The sequence below is a fragment of the Cupressus sempervirens genome, chromosome 4 (genome assembly GCF_028749045.1).
Source record: "Cupressus sempervirens isolate cs-2001-9-10 chromosome 4, ASM2874904v1, whole genome shotgun sequence".
Taxonomy (NCBI): Eukaryota; Viridiplantae; Streptophyta; class Pinopsida; order Cupressales; family Cupressaceae; genus Cupressus; species Cupressus sempervirens.
The window spans coordinates 402,604,099-402,621,775 of NC_143121.1; the positions used below are offsets into that span (position 1 = coordinate 402,604,099).

The window sequence follows — 17,677 nt, forward strand, 5'->3', positions numbered from 1 at the left end:
AAGGAAATCGTGCAACACTTTAAAGCAATATTAAGTAATTCACTATGAAGAAAAAAATATTAATTCTCCATTACTTTGATAGCATCATAGCAACAATTTGATTATTTCTTCCTAAGCTACCCTAGTATACTTCTAGCTCTCTAATGCTTCTCCTCTAATCTGATCTAATGCTAATGACTTATGGACGAGAAGGCCTTGGCCTTTTATAGATGTTCAATTACAATGAAGAGCTAAGACCAATTAACGATCAAGGGTCAAGATTTAAGACTACAACCCCTAATTAGGGTTGCCAAATTTACAACCAACAACATGAGGGCACCAATTCATGTGCAAATAAGAAAATTACAATGCTTTAGGAACCAATGAGAAAATGGGACTCTTGGCATGACTTGATTTTCTTTGCTTGAATCTCAAGTTTTCTAATTGGAGAAGACTACTAGGTGTCACCTCATCATCCTTATCTTGTAGATATATTTATGTGATTTGAATCGTGCCTTGTGGAATTTGTTTGTTATAACTAAAAATATTTCCTGCCTAATTGTTAGAAAGTAACTTTAACTCTTCATCTCCTTGTGGATAATGGTGATGGTTCATATTCTCAAATTTAGTTCATCTTTATGATCTTCCCTAACCTTTGATACTTTTCCTCGTGGTTTTGAATTAAATTTGCAAACTTGAACCTTCTAATCTTCAAGTAATTTTTGATTGTATAGGTGTTCAAGAATTTGATTGTACTTTATCCATATCTTTCAATTTCTCAATGATGTCCTTATCAGGTTGAATTTGCCTTCATCTTGATTTGAGTTTGTGCTATACGAGCTCAACTTGAACCTCATCATTTGATCTTCATTCTCAAATTTGTTCCTTGATGACTTAATTTGAACCAATTAGCTTATTTCGCAATCCTTGGGCATGAGCCTTCTTTCCTGTAGTGTCCACATGCAATTTTAAAGTCACAATTATCTCTTCTCACTTGACCTTTTGAGGTTGAAATATCTCCTAGCTTTCTTCCTCTTCAACTTTTCCTACAAAACCCAAAGACAAAGAGGCCTTAAATTCATGAGAGTGAAAGATATCAATATAACAAAAAATCATCTTAATACAAAACAAGATTAATTTCCCTAGGATTCCCTTGAGTTTAAGATCCAACCTTAACTTTATTGCAAATTTTGAGATAACATTAAATTGAAATCTAGAAAATAAGTAAGCTTTCATGCACAATATACCTAGATTTCACTTCCCTCATCTCTGTTTTTTTTAGAGCAATTTTCTTGATCTTGCCGAGTATTACTGCCTCCCAAACGGTCTTGCTCCTTCCTAAGTTGATCTACCACCTCCCCATCATGAAAACAATCACTGCCTTGTAGATGTTAATTTTTTATTGGGAGTGGAGAGGAAATTGACTTGTCTTGGTGCCAAAATGATTTGAGGTGCTTCCTTTTTTATAGGTGCTTTAGCATGAAAGGGCACCTCCTCCACTACAAGCCAAAATCCAATTAATTGACCAATAAAATGTTTTTATTCGATTTTCTTTCATGCTCTCAAGGTTGACTTGTGGTGGTTCAAAGATGATTTCAAACACACAAAATTTACCCTCAAATCACAGCCATATCATATAGTAGCTGACCTTGCTAAGTAGGGGGTGGAAATTTTAGATTTGGAGTATGATTTTGAGGAATTCCGCCAAAGACTTCGTTATCAAGGATGGTATGCACTTAAAACTCAAGACATCCAACACTCTAAAAATCAACCTAACCATGCTATAGTTTTGATTTTGGAAAAAAATTAAATTAATGCAAGGACGCAGATTTGAGAATTAGAGGATTTTTATGGGCTAATTTCTTCTAATCGAGGAAAAATGCCACTTTGGACTCTCCTTTACATTACAACACAAAAAAACATTGTTTCCTTAACATTACGTGGCAGATTTTGTCTTCCATGGTGCCTTACAATCTTTGATCAGCCACCTTGCTCTCTCTTTAACAATGCCTTGAGGGCTAAAATTTCAAAATTAGAGGAATTCGAGGGCCGGAATTCCTGAGATGTCTGGATTTCTGCCATCTTAATCCTATCATTTTCAACAGCACGACCCCAAAGCCTTGGCTTCACAACAAATTCCTTCATTATTCACACCCTTCAAGCTATGACTTGTAACTTAGACTCAATTTTGATCATTACAAAGAGGGAGGGGATTTTAAAATTAGAGGATTTCGAGGACAAAGATCCTACAAATTGAGGATTTCCACCTCCTTCTCTTGTGCCTTCTTTACTTAATGTCTTCAACTCTTACTTGCCAGACCCCAAATTGTTTCACAACTCCTTCAACATACTTGAGCAAGTAAAGAAATGCATTTTACAAGGGAGGAAAAGTTTTGACAATAGAGGATTTTCAAGGGCAAAATATCAGAGATTAAGGAATTTCAACCCCATCTTGGAGTTCAAACTTGGTAAACATTGCCACCAATCTCATATTTTCACCTACTTGCCCCTCAAAATGCACTTATTTCCGCTCATTCATATAATGTCCCCATTTTTAGCATGTTCTTGCAAAAGGGTTGATCAGTTAATCATCGCAACCCTCATGAGCTAACACTAGGATATGAGGATCTCAATTGTGGGTTTGCTAGTTTTAGTAAGTCTATTTCAAGCAGTTGTCATATTTGGCAGAGTAGTTGGTAGCGTTGGCAGTTGGTCATCACCTACATTAGATGGAGTTATTTATTGGTGGGGTTTGTATTTATCAATTAATTAATCACGCTTTATTATTATAATGGCACTTTATGTTATTTGATGTTATATAACGAAATTGCGAAGATGAAGCTTCTTAAGTGCAAGGTGTAACGAAGAAGCTAAGTGCCAACTAGTGTTATAAATATTAGCCCATTGTGAAAGAAAGGAATCCAATTGTCTATTTTCTTTTTATATCTTCTTGTGAGGGTCTCTGAGGTGGTAAATTTCAATTCCACTACTAATGTATAGTGGTTTTGATCCAATGGTTTGAGGTTGTAGGTTCTCTATTCCATTGTGAAGGTATATTTGAGTTGGTATTTGCATTTATGAAGAATTGTTTGTCATCTTCCATTACTGCATTGATTATGGCTTGAAAGATACAGTGTGCTAGGAGTTGATAGCAAATTGCATCTGCAATATGATCATATTATCATTGGGGTTTGAGTTAATCTTGTTTTCCGATTCAGTGTGGGCTATCTTTCTTTCAAAGACGCTATAGTCAGAGTAGTTTGCTAATTGGTTTTAGACACCAAGCTACCTTTAATTTGACGTGAGAGACCTAGCATTCTCAGGCACTGATTAAATCTACATTTGGAGCCACCATTTTTCAGTTTGGGTGTGCTTCATTAAGAGTCACCAGAAGGGTGTGAAAAATGTTTTGCAGACCCTGCAGGTTGCCTGATCATCGCCTAACCTGTGTGTTTCATGATTATTTACGATCTAGAAGATTGATGCCTTAAAATTATTTGTGAATTGAGCACTATTTGGCTTGCATTTTAAACATCAGTCTATCTCTGTTGGCAGTTATTTGGGCATGTGAAAGACTTTGTTTGTCAACGTTAATATTGTCCCCTTATGGGCGTTGAATCTGTTATTGGATTGTTGGTTATAGCTAGGCGTTCACTGTCTTATCTAGGCATTCCTCTGACCAGGTTCTTCTAAGTTATTTGCAAATTTTCAGTTTGTTTAAGTAGTTTCTTGTAAATGTAAAATACAAAATATCTAAAAACATTGAGTTTCTCTTTCAACCTCGTGTAAATGGTGAATTTCACTTTGCGAAAAACTATATTGCAAACTTCAATTACAATTCAATTTGGGTTTAATTAGTCGTAAGTTATTTTTATTATCTCAGTATTTGATATATTTGTAAATCCAAAACACATTTGAAGTCAATGTCTTTGAGAAATACGAAGATATCTATCAGTTTGCTAGAGAGAGCCATTTGGGCTTCTTACAATAATATCGAAGCGGATTCCTAATATCATGTGGGGTAGGACAATTTAAATTATTTTGGGACTTGCTGTTGTAATTGTGGTGATCAACACTATCGCAATTTCTAGCTATGGACATATACAAGAGAACTAGTAGTTCTAGAAGATGGCAGAGTATTGTGGAAAATAGAGAGAAAATAAATGCTTTGAGGGAGAGTATGGAAAGATTTAACCTTCACCAAAAGAGATTGGAGACTAGATTGTTCGATCTGGTGACAGTCGATAAGGCAACGAGGTACATGGTCTCCGCTTTTAGTAGACCGACACCGAGGATGTAGGAAAGAAGGCTTGACATTTTCCTAACAGGTGTTCTTGATGTATATGTGCCTATGTTTAGTACGATAGGTAGTAGTCCTATCCATAGTCCTGATGATGGACTTTCCACATAGAGACATGTGGATGTGTCAATGTCATTGTTGGACAGCAGCACTAACGTTCAGTAGGTTGAGAATTCCAAAGTTGTGTATAGTGCAAAGGCTATTGAGGGAGTTGTTACCACTAATCACTCATACTCTCTTGACGAGGGCATTATTATTAGAGACTATAGAAGGTATAAGTACCGATGTCTATGATAGTTGTCACGGTGATGATTTCGTGCAGGAGGCAGTAGCTTCTTCAGTTGGGATTGATGCATGCATGGAGTCACTTAGTTGTGATGTTAGTGACCTGGGTGATATGGCAGAGTCAGCAGAGGTTGGTTCTAGCTCTAGCATTATTGATTCACAGCATGACATTGAGTCATGTATGCAGGGTCAAGTGATAGCAAGGGATGTTCAATCAAGAATTGTGGATATGTATAGTATGGACACCCCTGATGATTCATTTGAGGATGATATAAGTTGTTGTGGGTATGATATTGCTTGCCAAATGTTAGGTGATGACTCCAAGGGGTTTTTGGATGGGTCCCAAAATCGATGCTTATAGACTAACTATTGAGAAGGAAGCTGAGACATGCTAGGAGTTTGAATTTGCGAGGGCTTCCACTTATTCAAATGAGGGAACTGGTAGAGGTACTGAGTAGCTACACCTCGGCTACTAATATGTGCGAGGACGGGAGCACACATCATGTTAGCAACCATGGGATTAGTACTTTAGATTCAATCTCCTATCACAATGTAGTTAGTGAAGTAGAGAGCTTGCAAAGGAGTCAGGGGTTACAAGGCATCATGTGAATAGTTGGCTGAAGGTGAGTGATAGTGACATCTCTTCAGCTCTTGAGCATTATGATGTTACTTGTCAGATGTTAGCGACATCTGGTTTGGGTGCCCTATGACAAATGAGCACGGTGATGGTTGTCTTTCCCTAGTGGAGGTTGATGGACTTCGTGAGGCTGTCAGGAGTTTGAAGCATAATTATTGTAGTTAGTTGCTGATAGGGATCACCTTCAAGAGTGGGGCAGCACTTGTTATGAGACATTGACAAGGAAAGAGGTGGTTGAGCTCACCCATGAGCTTGAGGTGATTGTGTACTCTCTTTAGTATACTTAATTGGCTCTCACAAATATCTTGCAATATCGTACACCATGTCCAACTTTTGACTCAACGTCTTGCTTACATATTTCTTTCCCTTTCCATGACTCACATTTTTCTTGTTCGGCCTTTGTCTCTAACTTCTCCTTATTTGGGATATTTCAACTAAAGGGTTTCCAATTGTTTTTGAATCAGCTTTCTCGTTCTAAATCAGTGTTGCCACTTGTAAAAATATTCCCCGGGTCCCTTTGTGTTTCTCTTTTCTTATGAAGGATCGCCTTTTCCTATTGTCGTGTCTCCTTCCTCTCGTTCTCTTATCAGACTACATGGGTCTAGTGGGTTAATATGTGTAGCCAGTATATCTTTTTTTTTAGAAGAGGGAAGAAATCTTCCTAAGGCATGTCTTTTCCATTGCATATTATATGTATATTTAGCTTATATATATATATATATATTCCTACAATTGTTAGTACAACATTTTCAATCAAAGATTACACCAACTTCATGATGCAACAAATGACAATGATGCAACAAATGACTATCTCCATTATGGATTCAACTTATTGCTGATCTGTCCTACTCTATATCCTTTCCAATTTGGTAGCTGGTATATTTGGAGATGTATACTTGGTAACTATAATTGTTAAACACTATATTAATTACTTGACAGTCCTCAGAAGTAGAGGACACAGGTTGAATGTAATGTGCTGATGACATGTATATTCTGAAAGCCTGGAGGATTCTCCTAATATATTCATTGAATGGGCTGTAGTCTTCTCTATTCTTGTCTTCGTTTGTATTCCTGTTCCATATGATATGGTTTCTCCTTTTGCTATACTTATCTCTTTTTATTTGTTGTAGCATCCAATGTTGATCGGAGGAAGTTTCCTTCTCACTGATGCTTCATATGTTTTCCCTTTTATGATGAATGTCCTTATATATCCGCTCGGTGGTCATGACTCTTGAATATGCCTGACAGCAGTTTTATTAACATTATAAGTTAAATGTTTATTACTATATAATATAGTTCCTATTCATTATATTGTACTGAATATAGAAATTTTTTATATTACAGTAGAAATTTTTTATATTACAGTAAAAATTTAATTTTCATATTGTAATTTAATCATTATTATTATTTATTAACTTTTGATTATGTAAAAACAGGTTTTAAAGGACCCGAAACCTTACATCAGCAGAGTATTAAGAAAGTATCATGAAAAGAGAACAAACAAACAACATGAAACACACCTCAAAAAACAAAAAGAGGTCACAAACAACATTGCTGGAAACGACAGCAAAAAACCAGCAAAGGAACAGCAACCGACCAGCTAAGGAGTATTAATCAGATGCACAGCCTGGTCCACCAGAGAATGCATAGTCTCAGCAGCAGCATTCACCTCGTCCTTCTTAGTGGTTTCCTCCATCTTCTTTGAATTGGCCCGAGTATGCTTGCTAGGACCTTCAGAGTCTGCCCCCGAGGGAGAAACTTGACTTTTATCTGCCTCATTCTTTTTCAGGAAGCTGGTCATGTTATCCCCCAATTGTTTGAGTTGTTTATCCATGTTACCCAGCCTGGTTTCAAATTTAGACACCTTCCCCTGGATACTACCAATGTCCTTGTCCATCACCTTTTGCTTGGCTTCCAACACAGGGATCCTATGCACCAAATTTTTCACTTCTTCCGCATTACCTATGACCTCCGAGAGCTTGTCAATATGCTGACCTAATGTTCTTTCCCCTCTAGCCATCTTGCTAAAATGCTCCATTTCTTCGTTCAACAGCACCGTTTTATGTTTAAAAATATCAATGTCCTTCATTATAGAACCAAGGTTACCAAATAAGCCTTTAGAGGGCCCGATTCAACCACCAACACAATCACCTCCGTCAAATTTGGACCCCTGTTCACCATCATCAGAAAAGTTGGAAGCCTTAATCCTTGTTTTCACATTTTTGTTTTCCTGTCGCTGTAAAGACTTTCTTTTTCTTTCCAAGCGTTTAGCAAGGGGCTCATCATCCGACAGAGGGGAAACCCTCTCATCAATACAACCTTTGCCCTTCCCTTTGCTACATCCCCTGTTTTTTGCATGTTCTCTAACAATTTCATCAACAAAATCACTTTCCCTTTCCCGATCAAAATCATCCTTCTCAACACTCTATTTTTTCTTTTTAGTGCTACCACCCGAACCTCTTTTAGGACTAACCAAACCCCCTTCCACCTCATCCTGTGTCTCAGAGTCGTAGCCCTTTTCCTGAATACTTCCTTCAGTATCTTGATCTTCCCCTTTAAAATTTCTAGGTTTCGAGATTTTTTTAGATTTCAGCACATTCATAATCAAAACCATTAATCCTTCATGACAAACATGTTCACCAGTCGGGTCACGCTGAATAGCTAGGGTAGAATTGGAGAGAGATTGCAACAGGTATGAAGGAAAATTTACCCTAATGTCATGATGAAAATGATTTGCCAACACAAAATGGTAACCATATAGTTTTGTATATCTTCCATCTAAAGTCAGATATTCCATAATAACATAGAACACAAACCGCCACGGACGAGACATAGAAGCCGGGTTAAAATAAGTACCTATTTTAACCAGTTGATTTCTTTCCTGTTCGGTCTCGGCAAAGTCATCAATCGCCCTATCCGAGATCTTCCTTTCCCTGTAGAAATTCATCCCATCCAACTCCAAACCCGTAGCCTTCGCAATGATTTCTTCCATAACCTCCAGCCTCTGGTTCCCGACCATGACAGAACCATCCTTCCAAGATTTCACAAACTGGTGCGTAATAGCTGGGTTGTTACCTTTGAGTCCCTCCATGAAACCAGTAAAATTGCCCCACCTAAGGATATCCCACACCTCAGTTTTCTTCTTCCAATTCACGTAGCTAGGCGGTTTGACCCATTTCCTCTTACTTCCCATGATCTTTGCAACAAAAGCATAGGTTTGCATGCACTGAAAACCCCCAAAAACTCTACGAATATCACTACCTGAGCACGGATAGAAAGATCAACCCATAAACCATGCATTCTGCCCACATTTCTAAAAATAATTGCCCACCTCACTCCAAAGGAGTTAAAATCATAATTCTCTGACAACATCATAATTAAAGGATTTTTGTTGGGATTTCCATTTGTCCTGCTTAACATGCTCGCAGCCATCAACAGGTAAAGTGTCATATGAATCCCATATGATTTTTTAATCATTACAACACGCCACATTCGAAGCCCAATCAGCTAAACCATTAGCTTCCCTATAAAATTATGGGACATAATGCAATTTTGAAAGGAGTTAATAATATAACCAGCCTTAGACATAATATTACTAATGGTCATGAAGGTGGATAAAATTTTTTTAAGCAGTTTATAATATTGAGGGAATCACCTTCAATCCAAATGTTCTTCAAGTTCAGATCTTTAGCATAAATAAGACCAAAAAGTGCAACAGAGGCTTCAGCAACATGATTGGTTTGACGGCCCAAAGGTATTGCCATACCACCAACAAAGTCCCCGTTAGAATTTCTAATCATCACACCACAACTAGCAATGCCCGAGTTCCCTTTCGAGGCCCATCAAAGTTAATTTTGAATCAATTAGTAGGAGGGCAATCCCATCTAGCACTTTCCCTAGGGTTGGAATCTTTAGTATTCAAAATCATATTCCTGATATTCTAGTTATTCATCACCCCAACATCCCATTCATTAAACGGTTGCTGTCCCTTACCATAAATTTCGATATTTTCATGCAAAAGGACCTTGATTTTATGGAAAACCTAAGTAGGATTGGATTCCACCCCTCTAAAGATTCTATCATTACGTTCCTTCCATATACCCCGGCAAAGATAAGGAAGAATAAGTTCCCACAATTTGATAATTAAAGTATTCTTGGAAGGAGCTCTCCAAGAAGAAAAGAACAATTGGACGGTAGCATGGGATACCCAGTCCATGTTCATCAAACTCCAAATAAAATCCCACACCTGCTTAGTAAAGGAGCAATGGAGCACAATATGGTCCACCGACTCCCCATCATTTTTGCAGAGGACACATCGATTGACAATGAAAAACCCCCTCTTCTTAAGATTGTTAAGAGTTAAAATTTTGTTTTGCAAAAGAATCCAAAAAAAAAATATTAACTTTAGGAGTCATACCTTTCACCCAAGCCGTAGCCCAGCAAGGTACATCATGATCCTCAAAAGAATTTGTGTAGGCAAATGAAATGGAGTATTCTCCACTAGGATCATCTTTCCAAATCAGAACATCCTCTTCATGATTCAAACAACAAGCATTCAGGCATTTAGCAAGCTCCACCAGATTCATGTCCTCCCTAAGAAGATTGACCCACATATCATTATTCTAGTAATCACTAACCAAAGTACCAAACTGATTCTTGCACTGCACCATAAACCCATTCCATCTAGGGTCATCACAAAGGGGGTGATCCAAAATCCAAATGTCTTCCCAAAAAAGGACTTTCAATCCGTTACCAACCTTCCATTTAACTCCTTTCCTTAATATATGTTTAAATTTTTTAGCATTCTTCCATCTCTGAGATCCCCCTTGATCAACATCAAAGAAAAAGAAATGCTGAAAATCAAAGTTATCCGAATTGTATTTATCCACCCAAATGTTCCTCCATTCCCTCTCTTCCTTATGCCATCTCCAAAGAAGTTTAGCCAATAAAACTTCATTCATAGTAGAAATCCTTCATAGCCCAAGCCCACCTTTCCCCTTAGGAATACAAACATTCTCCCAAGCAATAAGAGGGAGTCTCTTTTTAGACTCCATACTAGTCCACAAAAAGGTCTTCTAAATTTTCTCAATAGCAAGAGAAAACTTTCTTGGAATCTTAAAGACACTCAAGGCATAAAGTGGAGGACTTTGAAGAATAGATTTCAAAACAATCACCTTCCCAGCCTAACTGAGGAGAGAACCCTTCCAGCCAGCAAGTTTTACATGAATCTTATCAATCAAAGAATTCCAAAAGCTATTAGGAGGGGATAAACCCATAGGTAACCCCAGAGAAGTGCTTGGCAAAGAACCACTCTCACACCCAATAATCCTTTTAATCTTTAATTGTCTAGCTTCACTAACATTGATAAAGTAAATCACACTCTTGTTCCAATTAATGATCTAGCCAGTACCATCTCCATAGTCAATCAAAGCCCTCTTAATATTCCTTGCACTATGCACTGAGGCCTCCCCCATGACAATAGAATCATCCACAAAATGCTGATGCGAGCACACTAGAGGTGAGGAAGACGGACTAAGACCCACAAAGTCTCCTTTGACAACCATATTATTAACATATCTTCCCAAGCACTCAGCCAAGATAATAAAAAGAATAGGAGAAATAGGGTCTCCCTGTCTAAGGCCCCTAGAAGCCTTAAAAAAGGGGAAAGGGGAACCATTAACAAGCACAGAGAAGGAAGCCGAAGAAATTAACATAAAAATAAGATCCCTGTATCTCTTATTAAAGCCAAAAGCTTCCAACCCCCTTAGAAGGAAGTTCCCGTCAACTCTATCATACGCTTTAGAAAGGTCAAGCTTAAGAAGAAACCCTTCCTTCTTATAAACCACAAGAGAATGAATGTTTTCATGAACGGAAATAATGGAATCCAAAATCTGTATGCCCAAAACAAAACCATTTTGCTGTCTAGAAATAATAACCGGAAGAATAGAGAGAATTCTAAAAGTCAAAACTTTGGAGATGATCGTATAAAAAGAATTACATAAACTAATAGGCCTAAACTGATCCATACAATCAGCACCCGGCTTCTTAGGAATAAGAGCAATAAAAGTACCATTAAGCTCTCTAAGGAGGTTTCTTGGGCCAAAAAATACCTTAACCCCATTACAAACATCAGAACCAATAATATGCCAGTATTTATGAAAAAACAGGAGAGGAAACCCATCAGGACCTAGGACCTTATCGCCTTCAAAAGAGAAAACAGCTTTAGGAATCTCTTCCATAGAAGGTATCGACGAAAGAAAAGAATTTTGGGCTTCAGAGATGCACAGAGGAATACAGTCCAAGAACAAATTCTACTTCTTAGCATTGAGGACAGGGTCACATTGCAGCAAGCTGGAAAAGAACAACATGGCCTCCCTTTTAATAACATCTTCATTATCAGTCATTCCATCATCCATCTTCATTTTGGAAATTCTATTAGCCATCCTATGCTTGAGGGTGGTCATATGAAAGAACTTGGTATTCCTATCACCTTCTTTAAGAAAAACCTTTCGAGATCGCTGTCTCCAGAACATTTCCTCCTTAGTAATAATATCATGAAGTTCAACCAACTTATCACTCTCCTCTTCCCTAGATACCAACTCATAACCATCAGCTTGAATCTTGTCTTGAATGTCTTTGAGTTCCTCCACAATCTTGTTTTTGTTCTCAAAAATGTTACCAAAGGTGGTTTTATTCCAAATTTTGATGTTTTTCTTAACATTTTTCAATTTAGCTGCCACTCTAAACAAAGCAGTGCCCTCAACATTAATGTTCCACCACTCCTGAATGAGACTCTCCAAATTAGGATGTAGGGTCCACATTTTTTCAAATCTGAGGGGGAAATTCTTCTTGAAGAAGCATTGATCAGCAGAGAAGAAAATAGGATAGTGATCCGACCCAACCCTAACCTAGGCACTGAGGGAACATTTATAGTTCAAAATCCACTCATTGCTAATAAGAGCCCGATCCAATCTGACCTGAATAAGATCCTTATCTATTCTCCTATTCGTCTAGGTATACTCAATCCCATGTAACTCAATGTCATGAAGCAGATGAGAGTCAATAAAATGCATAAGATCTAATCTATTATCCAGATTGGTCTAATTACCTCCCCATGTTTCAGAATCCTTTAAGGGGGTATTAAAATCTCCAATCACCAGCCACTTATCCTTAGCAAAAAACTTTCTTTGATAAGAAATTTCTTCCCACAAAGCCTTCCTTCCCCATTTGGTATTGGGGGCGCAAACATTAGTCAGAACCCAACTAAAGTTGTCTTTTGTATTAACAAAATGCACATTCATCATATTTCTACTATGATAGATGAGATCCCCCTGAATCCATTTATTAATCCAAAATACAGCCAAGCCTCCAGAAGCGCCATCAAAATCACTGCCAACAATCTTTCCCCCCTTAAAAATAGAAAGACCTTCCACCTTCTCCTTTAGCATCTTAGTTTCCTGGATAACAAAAATGTCAGGTCTATTATCCCTAAACATGTTTCTTAAAACATCTTGTTTGTGAGGATTATTTAACCCTCTTATATTCCATGAAATGATCTTCATAATTTAACAAAATGTTTGGAGTCAAGGATAGTTCTCTGACTACCATCTACAATGTTCTTAATAGCCTCCATTGTTCTTATAATCTGATTCGAACATCTACCAACAGGTGAAGGACAAGACCCAACATCACCATTCTTGACAATGGCTCCACCTTTCTTAGACATTATTATTTATTAAGTTATATTTAATTGTATATAAAGATATTATATATATATATATATATATATATATATATTTATTTATTTATTTATTTATTTTTATTAATTATTATTATTTCTCTATTCATTAATATATATTACTATATTGATAGTAATAACATATCATAGTTAACTATTTATATATAAATCTATTAATAATATTATTAGTTTTAATATTTTAATTTTATTATCTTTTTTTATATATAATAATTGATTATTAACTATTATTAAGATTCTATTTCGAATGTGGACAGGTCGGCTAAACTCTGTACAATAGTATAGAGAAAGAGACTATGGCAAAATTGTTTTGAGCATCTTCAAAAATATCAAGGGAGTTCTGAACCACGCTTAAGAATGTTAATAGACACCTTAGAAGACTAAGAATGTTGATAGTTTTCAGAAAAGCATATTTTTCCCTTGTCGAGGAAGTGCCTTATGCTATTCTTGTTATTGGGATCTACCATGAAACCTAAACAATGGATGAATTTAATGAGTAAATTTCCCCCAAAGGGGAAGATAAACCCAATGTAGGAAACTTTCTTAAACAAATATTTGATTAATAAAGCAAGACCCTGTATTGAAAGTTCAATATTTAGAATAAACATACAGTATGACATCTGTAAACAACAAGAATCATAATCAATTTAAGAAAAGAAAATTTTAGAATAGGCTATTTTAAAAGCCTGCGTAAGTACAAACATCAAATTTGATAACATATGAACCAGATATTCCTTTAATAGAAAGATACTATATCATAAATCCAATAGTTATATTGTAGGCATTCAAATAACAAATACTTAACAACTCTTGACATTAATCAGAACAGTACAGAATATAGCTCAATGCCAGCATGAACTCCGAATTCAACCGCTTATGACCCTAAGATTCTTTAGAGAAAAATAAATCAAAATGTTTGCCTTGGGCACAACATCAAGGATCTAAATCAAATAAATCAAATGATAGACACAGAAAAGCTGACTTATATCCATATCCAATAGATGAGGAAAAAATAAAATATACATCTAACACATAATCCTAATATAGAGTCCAAGTGCACAGCATACAGTACAATTTGATATTTGAAGTCTCTTCTGCAGAAACATTTTGAAAAATATGAAATGAGAAGGTATAAAGAGATTATACCTCAATAATGTAACTACATTGAATGTAAAACCCTTATTCTTGTACTCTTCAAAAATCAATTTCGCAGTGTGTGCATCCTTTCTGCTGACACAAGCACTCAGAAGGAAGTCTAGTGCTATTCGTGATGGTTGAACAATAATCTCGTCCTTCATGCCTTTTAATAAAGCCAAGCAATCCTCCAATTTCGCAGTGGTTGAATCACAGACAAGGGAAAAGATCTGTTCCATGATAAGATTTGTTAGGGATTAGAAAAGTACTGAAAAGCTTAAGAAAAATAAACTCAGAACCTACTAAAACAACCAAAACAAGCTTCACGTTGCATAAAGATGATTCAGTCCGAGGCAGATAGTAGCTTCAAAACAACTCAACCTCATTACAAACAGTATCCACGTCAAGCTTGTCTCTTAATTTTAGTTGCTGGAGCACATCAATGGCATGGCTGATTCAAGACAAAAATCGCATCAATAATAAATAAGGGCTAGCTAGTCATAGCTAAAGATATCAACACCTGCAAATCTAAATTTTAATTTAGAAAGAATAACAATCAGAGAAAGGAACTCTTGCTCAAGTTTGGCACCTAATTTGTCCGTGTTCAATGCAGCAAAGAACTATCTTACTGCAAGCAGAATACCAGTCCTGTTCATCTCTGTACTCATTAAGCAACTGAAACATTTCGGGAAATTTACTCTGCATTGCAAGAGATTCCTGTAGTCAAGTCAAACAATCAGTGCCTATCCAAAATGTAATCTACATGTATACGGTTCCTTAGAAACTTTGATAAGATAGCGTCTTTATCTTAATGGAAATACGTCAGTATAAAAATCATTTCTGCTTGCAGTTCTCTGCTTGCATATGTTTGTTAGAAATGTATCAAGGCTCGGTAAAAATTTAATCTGTACTCACAAGTAGAAGCCTGATTGCTTTTCGCTCTGGAACTGCACCTACTTTCTTTATTTCCTTATATAGTTCAAATGCTTCAGAAACTCTTCCATTTGAAGCAAGTGCTGTTATCAGGGCGCTCTTGGAGTATTTATGCTTTATTCTTGGATCCTTAGCAATCTGCTCCAACAAACCATCATCAGTTATACAAGAAAAGTACCCAATAGAAAGAAAGAAAGAAATTCTATTAATTTTCACAGATGACACCATAGAAAATACCTCATTATATATTATATAATCATTTTAAGGTCATAATTGAAACTAATGTATAGGTTATTTTTATAAATGATGTAAACTAGCAGCAGAAGAGTTTCAAGTTCAATTTGTCTAGACACTAGTATAAACCTAATTAATATTAGAATATAACAAATGGCAAGTAATTCTCATAATACAGGCATTACATATTTACTTGAGAAACATTTGAATATTTGGATGGATATGATGATATTAAATAAAAAGAAAGAAAATTGTGAGAGTTTACAATCCAAAATTATTCCTTGAGGAAGGAACAAGAAAAGGCAACCACTATGTTCAACGGATGCCTCAAGTTTGAAAAGAGTACTGAGATCTTAGATGATATCATCAAAGGACAGACATCACAATTCATAGAGACAAATCTTGTATATGAAAAATAAGAAAGATCGAGTTTCCAAAAGCGAACACTAGATTGTTGGCGGCTCAGTTGAGGGTGGGCTCTCATCATCTCCGATGCAAGACCAGTAGATGGAAAAGGCCCAAGAGGAGCGGGGAGAAAGGGTTTGCAGGTTTTACAAGACAGGTGCAATTGAGACTGAATGACAACAGCATATGATGACATCCAGGCACAGTACGAAATCAGTTCAAAGGAAGACATCATGCACAGTTTATCAGGGAGGATAATATCAACCAAACTACTAGTTTGATTATCAAGATTCATAGCAGGAGCTCAGACAAGAAATGGAATTTGGAGTTTAGCTTAAGGCTGTGATTCTATGGTCCCTTAGACTGCTTGGTCTGGTCAACATCATTAAAATCCTTCATTCATTCAAAGAGCCACCAAAGAAAGAAAATGAGAAAAAATTGAGAAGCTATGAAAGTACTCTCAAAAGTCCAATAAAAAATGAAAGAAACAAATGTCCCAAAGAAATCAAGCTCAAAGTAAACAAGGAAAATTTTATATAGTCCTTTCCTCCAATGCAGACACACATGATCACATTTCAATATTATTTCTTTGGTAATTGCTTTTTGCATAATCCCTTTGATCATAAAGCAATGGATTGCAAGATGCAAGAAAGTGATGTTGATTGGAACACGAATACGAGTCCTTCTGGGTCTTCGAGTAGAAACTATAACAGTACAACACGTGTCTCCTTTAGTAGAATAAAATGTATATTCTTTTAGTGCAACAATTTCGGACATGTAACATGCTAGCGTCAAAATGGCTTTGTGGAATCACCTAGACAGAACAAGCAGGATCTGACGGCCAAACAAAAGGACCAAAATAAAAAACGTGCATACTTGTGCACACAGCTTTCCATGCTCAAAATAAGGAAAATCAGCAGTATATTGTCAGTGGTCGATCTAGTCACATCACAGGAGACAAGAAAGTTCCTAAACTTAAAAAGAGTAAATAGAGGGGCACTAAACTTAAAGGACAATGCTTCAGAAAAATAGAAAATTTAAAACTGAGAAGGTTTTATAAATTGAAGGGTTGAAAAATAATCTTCTTAGTGTATACCAAGTGTGCCATCAAGGATATACCCTCATTTTTCATTCTCAAGGATGCGAATCAGGAAGGAAAGTACAAGAAGATTAAAAGAAGAGGCAAATAAAGTAGCAGATATACATCCTCAGGGAATTCAAGGAAGAAAGATACTTCATCAGCAAACAGATGAAAGGTGGTTATAGCATAAAGGAAAGCGCCACACAAACTTTTGACAGTCAGACATCCTGCAGGTCAATGTTTAGCAGCCAACACTATGTGACATCATCAAGGCTAAACATTGTGCAAGCAGCAACGGTAAATACTAAAAACCCATATTTGACAGACAGTATGTGATGACCCTTGTCTGGCCGGCCTTAAATTTTTCATTTTTTTGCCAATTTCTTTCATCCATAATCCCATTATTTGTGTGGACTATTTTTTTATATCTGACTAAGAGAAAGGGTGCGTCCTTTCATTTAATTTATTATATTTTTTTATTAATATTAATATTATAATTATTGGTCCCTGCCTTAAGGCAGCGAACTAATGTTTTCTTTTCACCCCCTAGCTAATAGTATTAATTTATTTCATGACAGAAATATAGTTCCGAGCTAAGGTTAGGAACTGATTATTTTTTAGTCGATTTATCACATTGCAATTTTTGAATTGTCATTGGCTGGATGCCAATTTCCTGGGCAAAAGTTGTTTTGTTTTAATTGAAAACTGTAGAAAAATGACATATTTTAACAGTGAATGTATTTAATGTGTAGCAAGCGACATGTCACTGACACTGTCAAACATATTATTATGCATTTATCCCAAGTCACTGTCACCTTAAAAGGAATTCTGATGTTCCCACTGATTTTTTATGATAAAAATGAAATTTATTAATACGTTGTTTATTTATTTTACAGTCAAGAAGGCGAGATTTCTTTTTCCTTTTTTAAATTT

General features: G+C 36.3%; 1 protein-coding gene across 6 annotated transcripts in view; it reads right to left on the bottom strand.

Annotated features, from left to right (window-relative positions):
- Positions 1–17,677, bottom strand: part of LOC149561756 (Pentatricopeptide repeat (PPR) superfamily protein) — a 308,014-nt gene that overhangs the window by 60,987 nt on the left and 229,350 nt on the right. For 5 of the 6 annotated variants that reach the window (XM_089825298.1, XM_089825301.1, XM_089825300.1 and 2 more), the window contains 4 exons: positions 15,007–15,162; positions 14,681–14,808; positions 14,473–14,542; positions 14,104–14,321 (listed from right to left, as the gene is read on the bottom strand). In XM_089825298.1, the coding sequence (XP_089681424.1) occupies positions 14,104–14,321; positions 14,473–14,542; positions 14,681–14,808; positions 15,007–15,162 (572 nt within the window). Of the gene's footprint in view, positions 1–14,103; positions 14,322–14,418; positions 14,543–14,680; positions 14,809–15,006; positions 15,163–17,677 lie in introns of those variants that run through there. The other variant, XM_089825303.1, reaches the window with a different exon arrangement.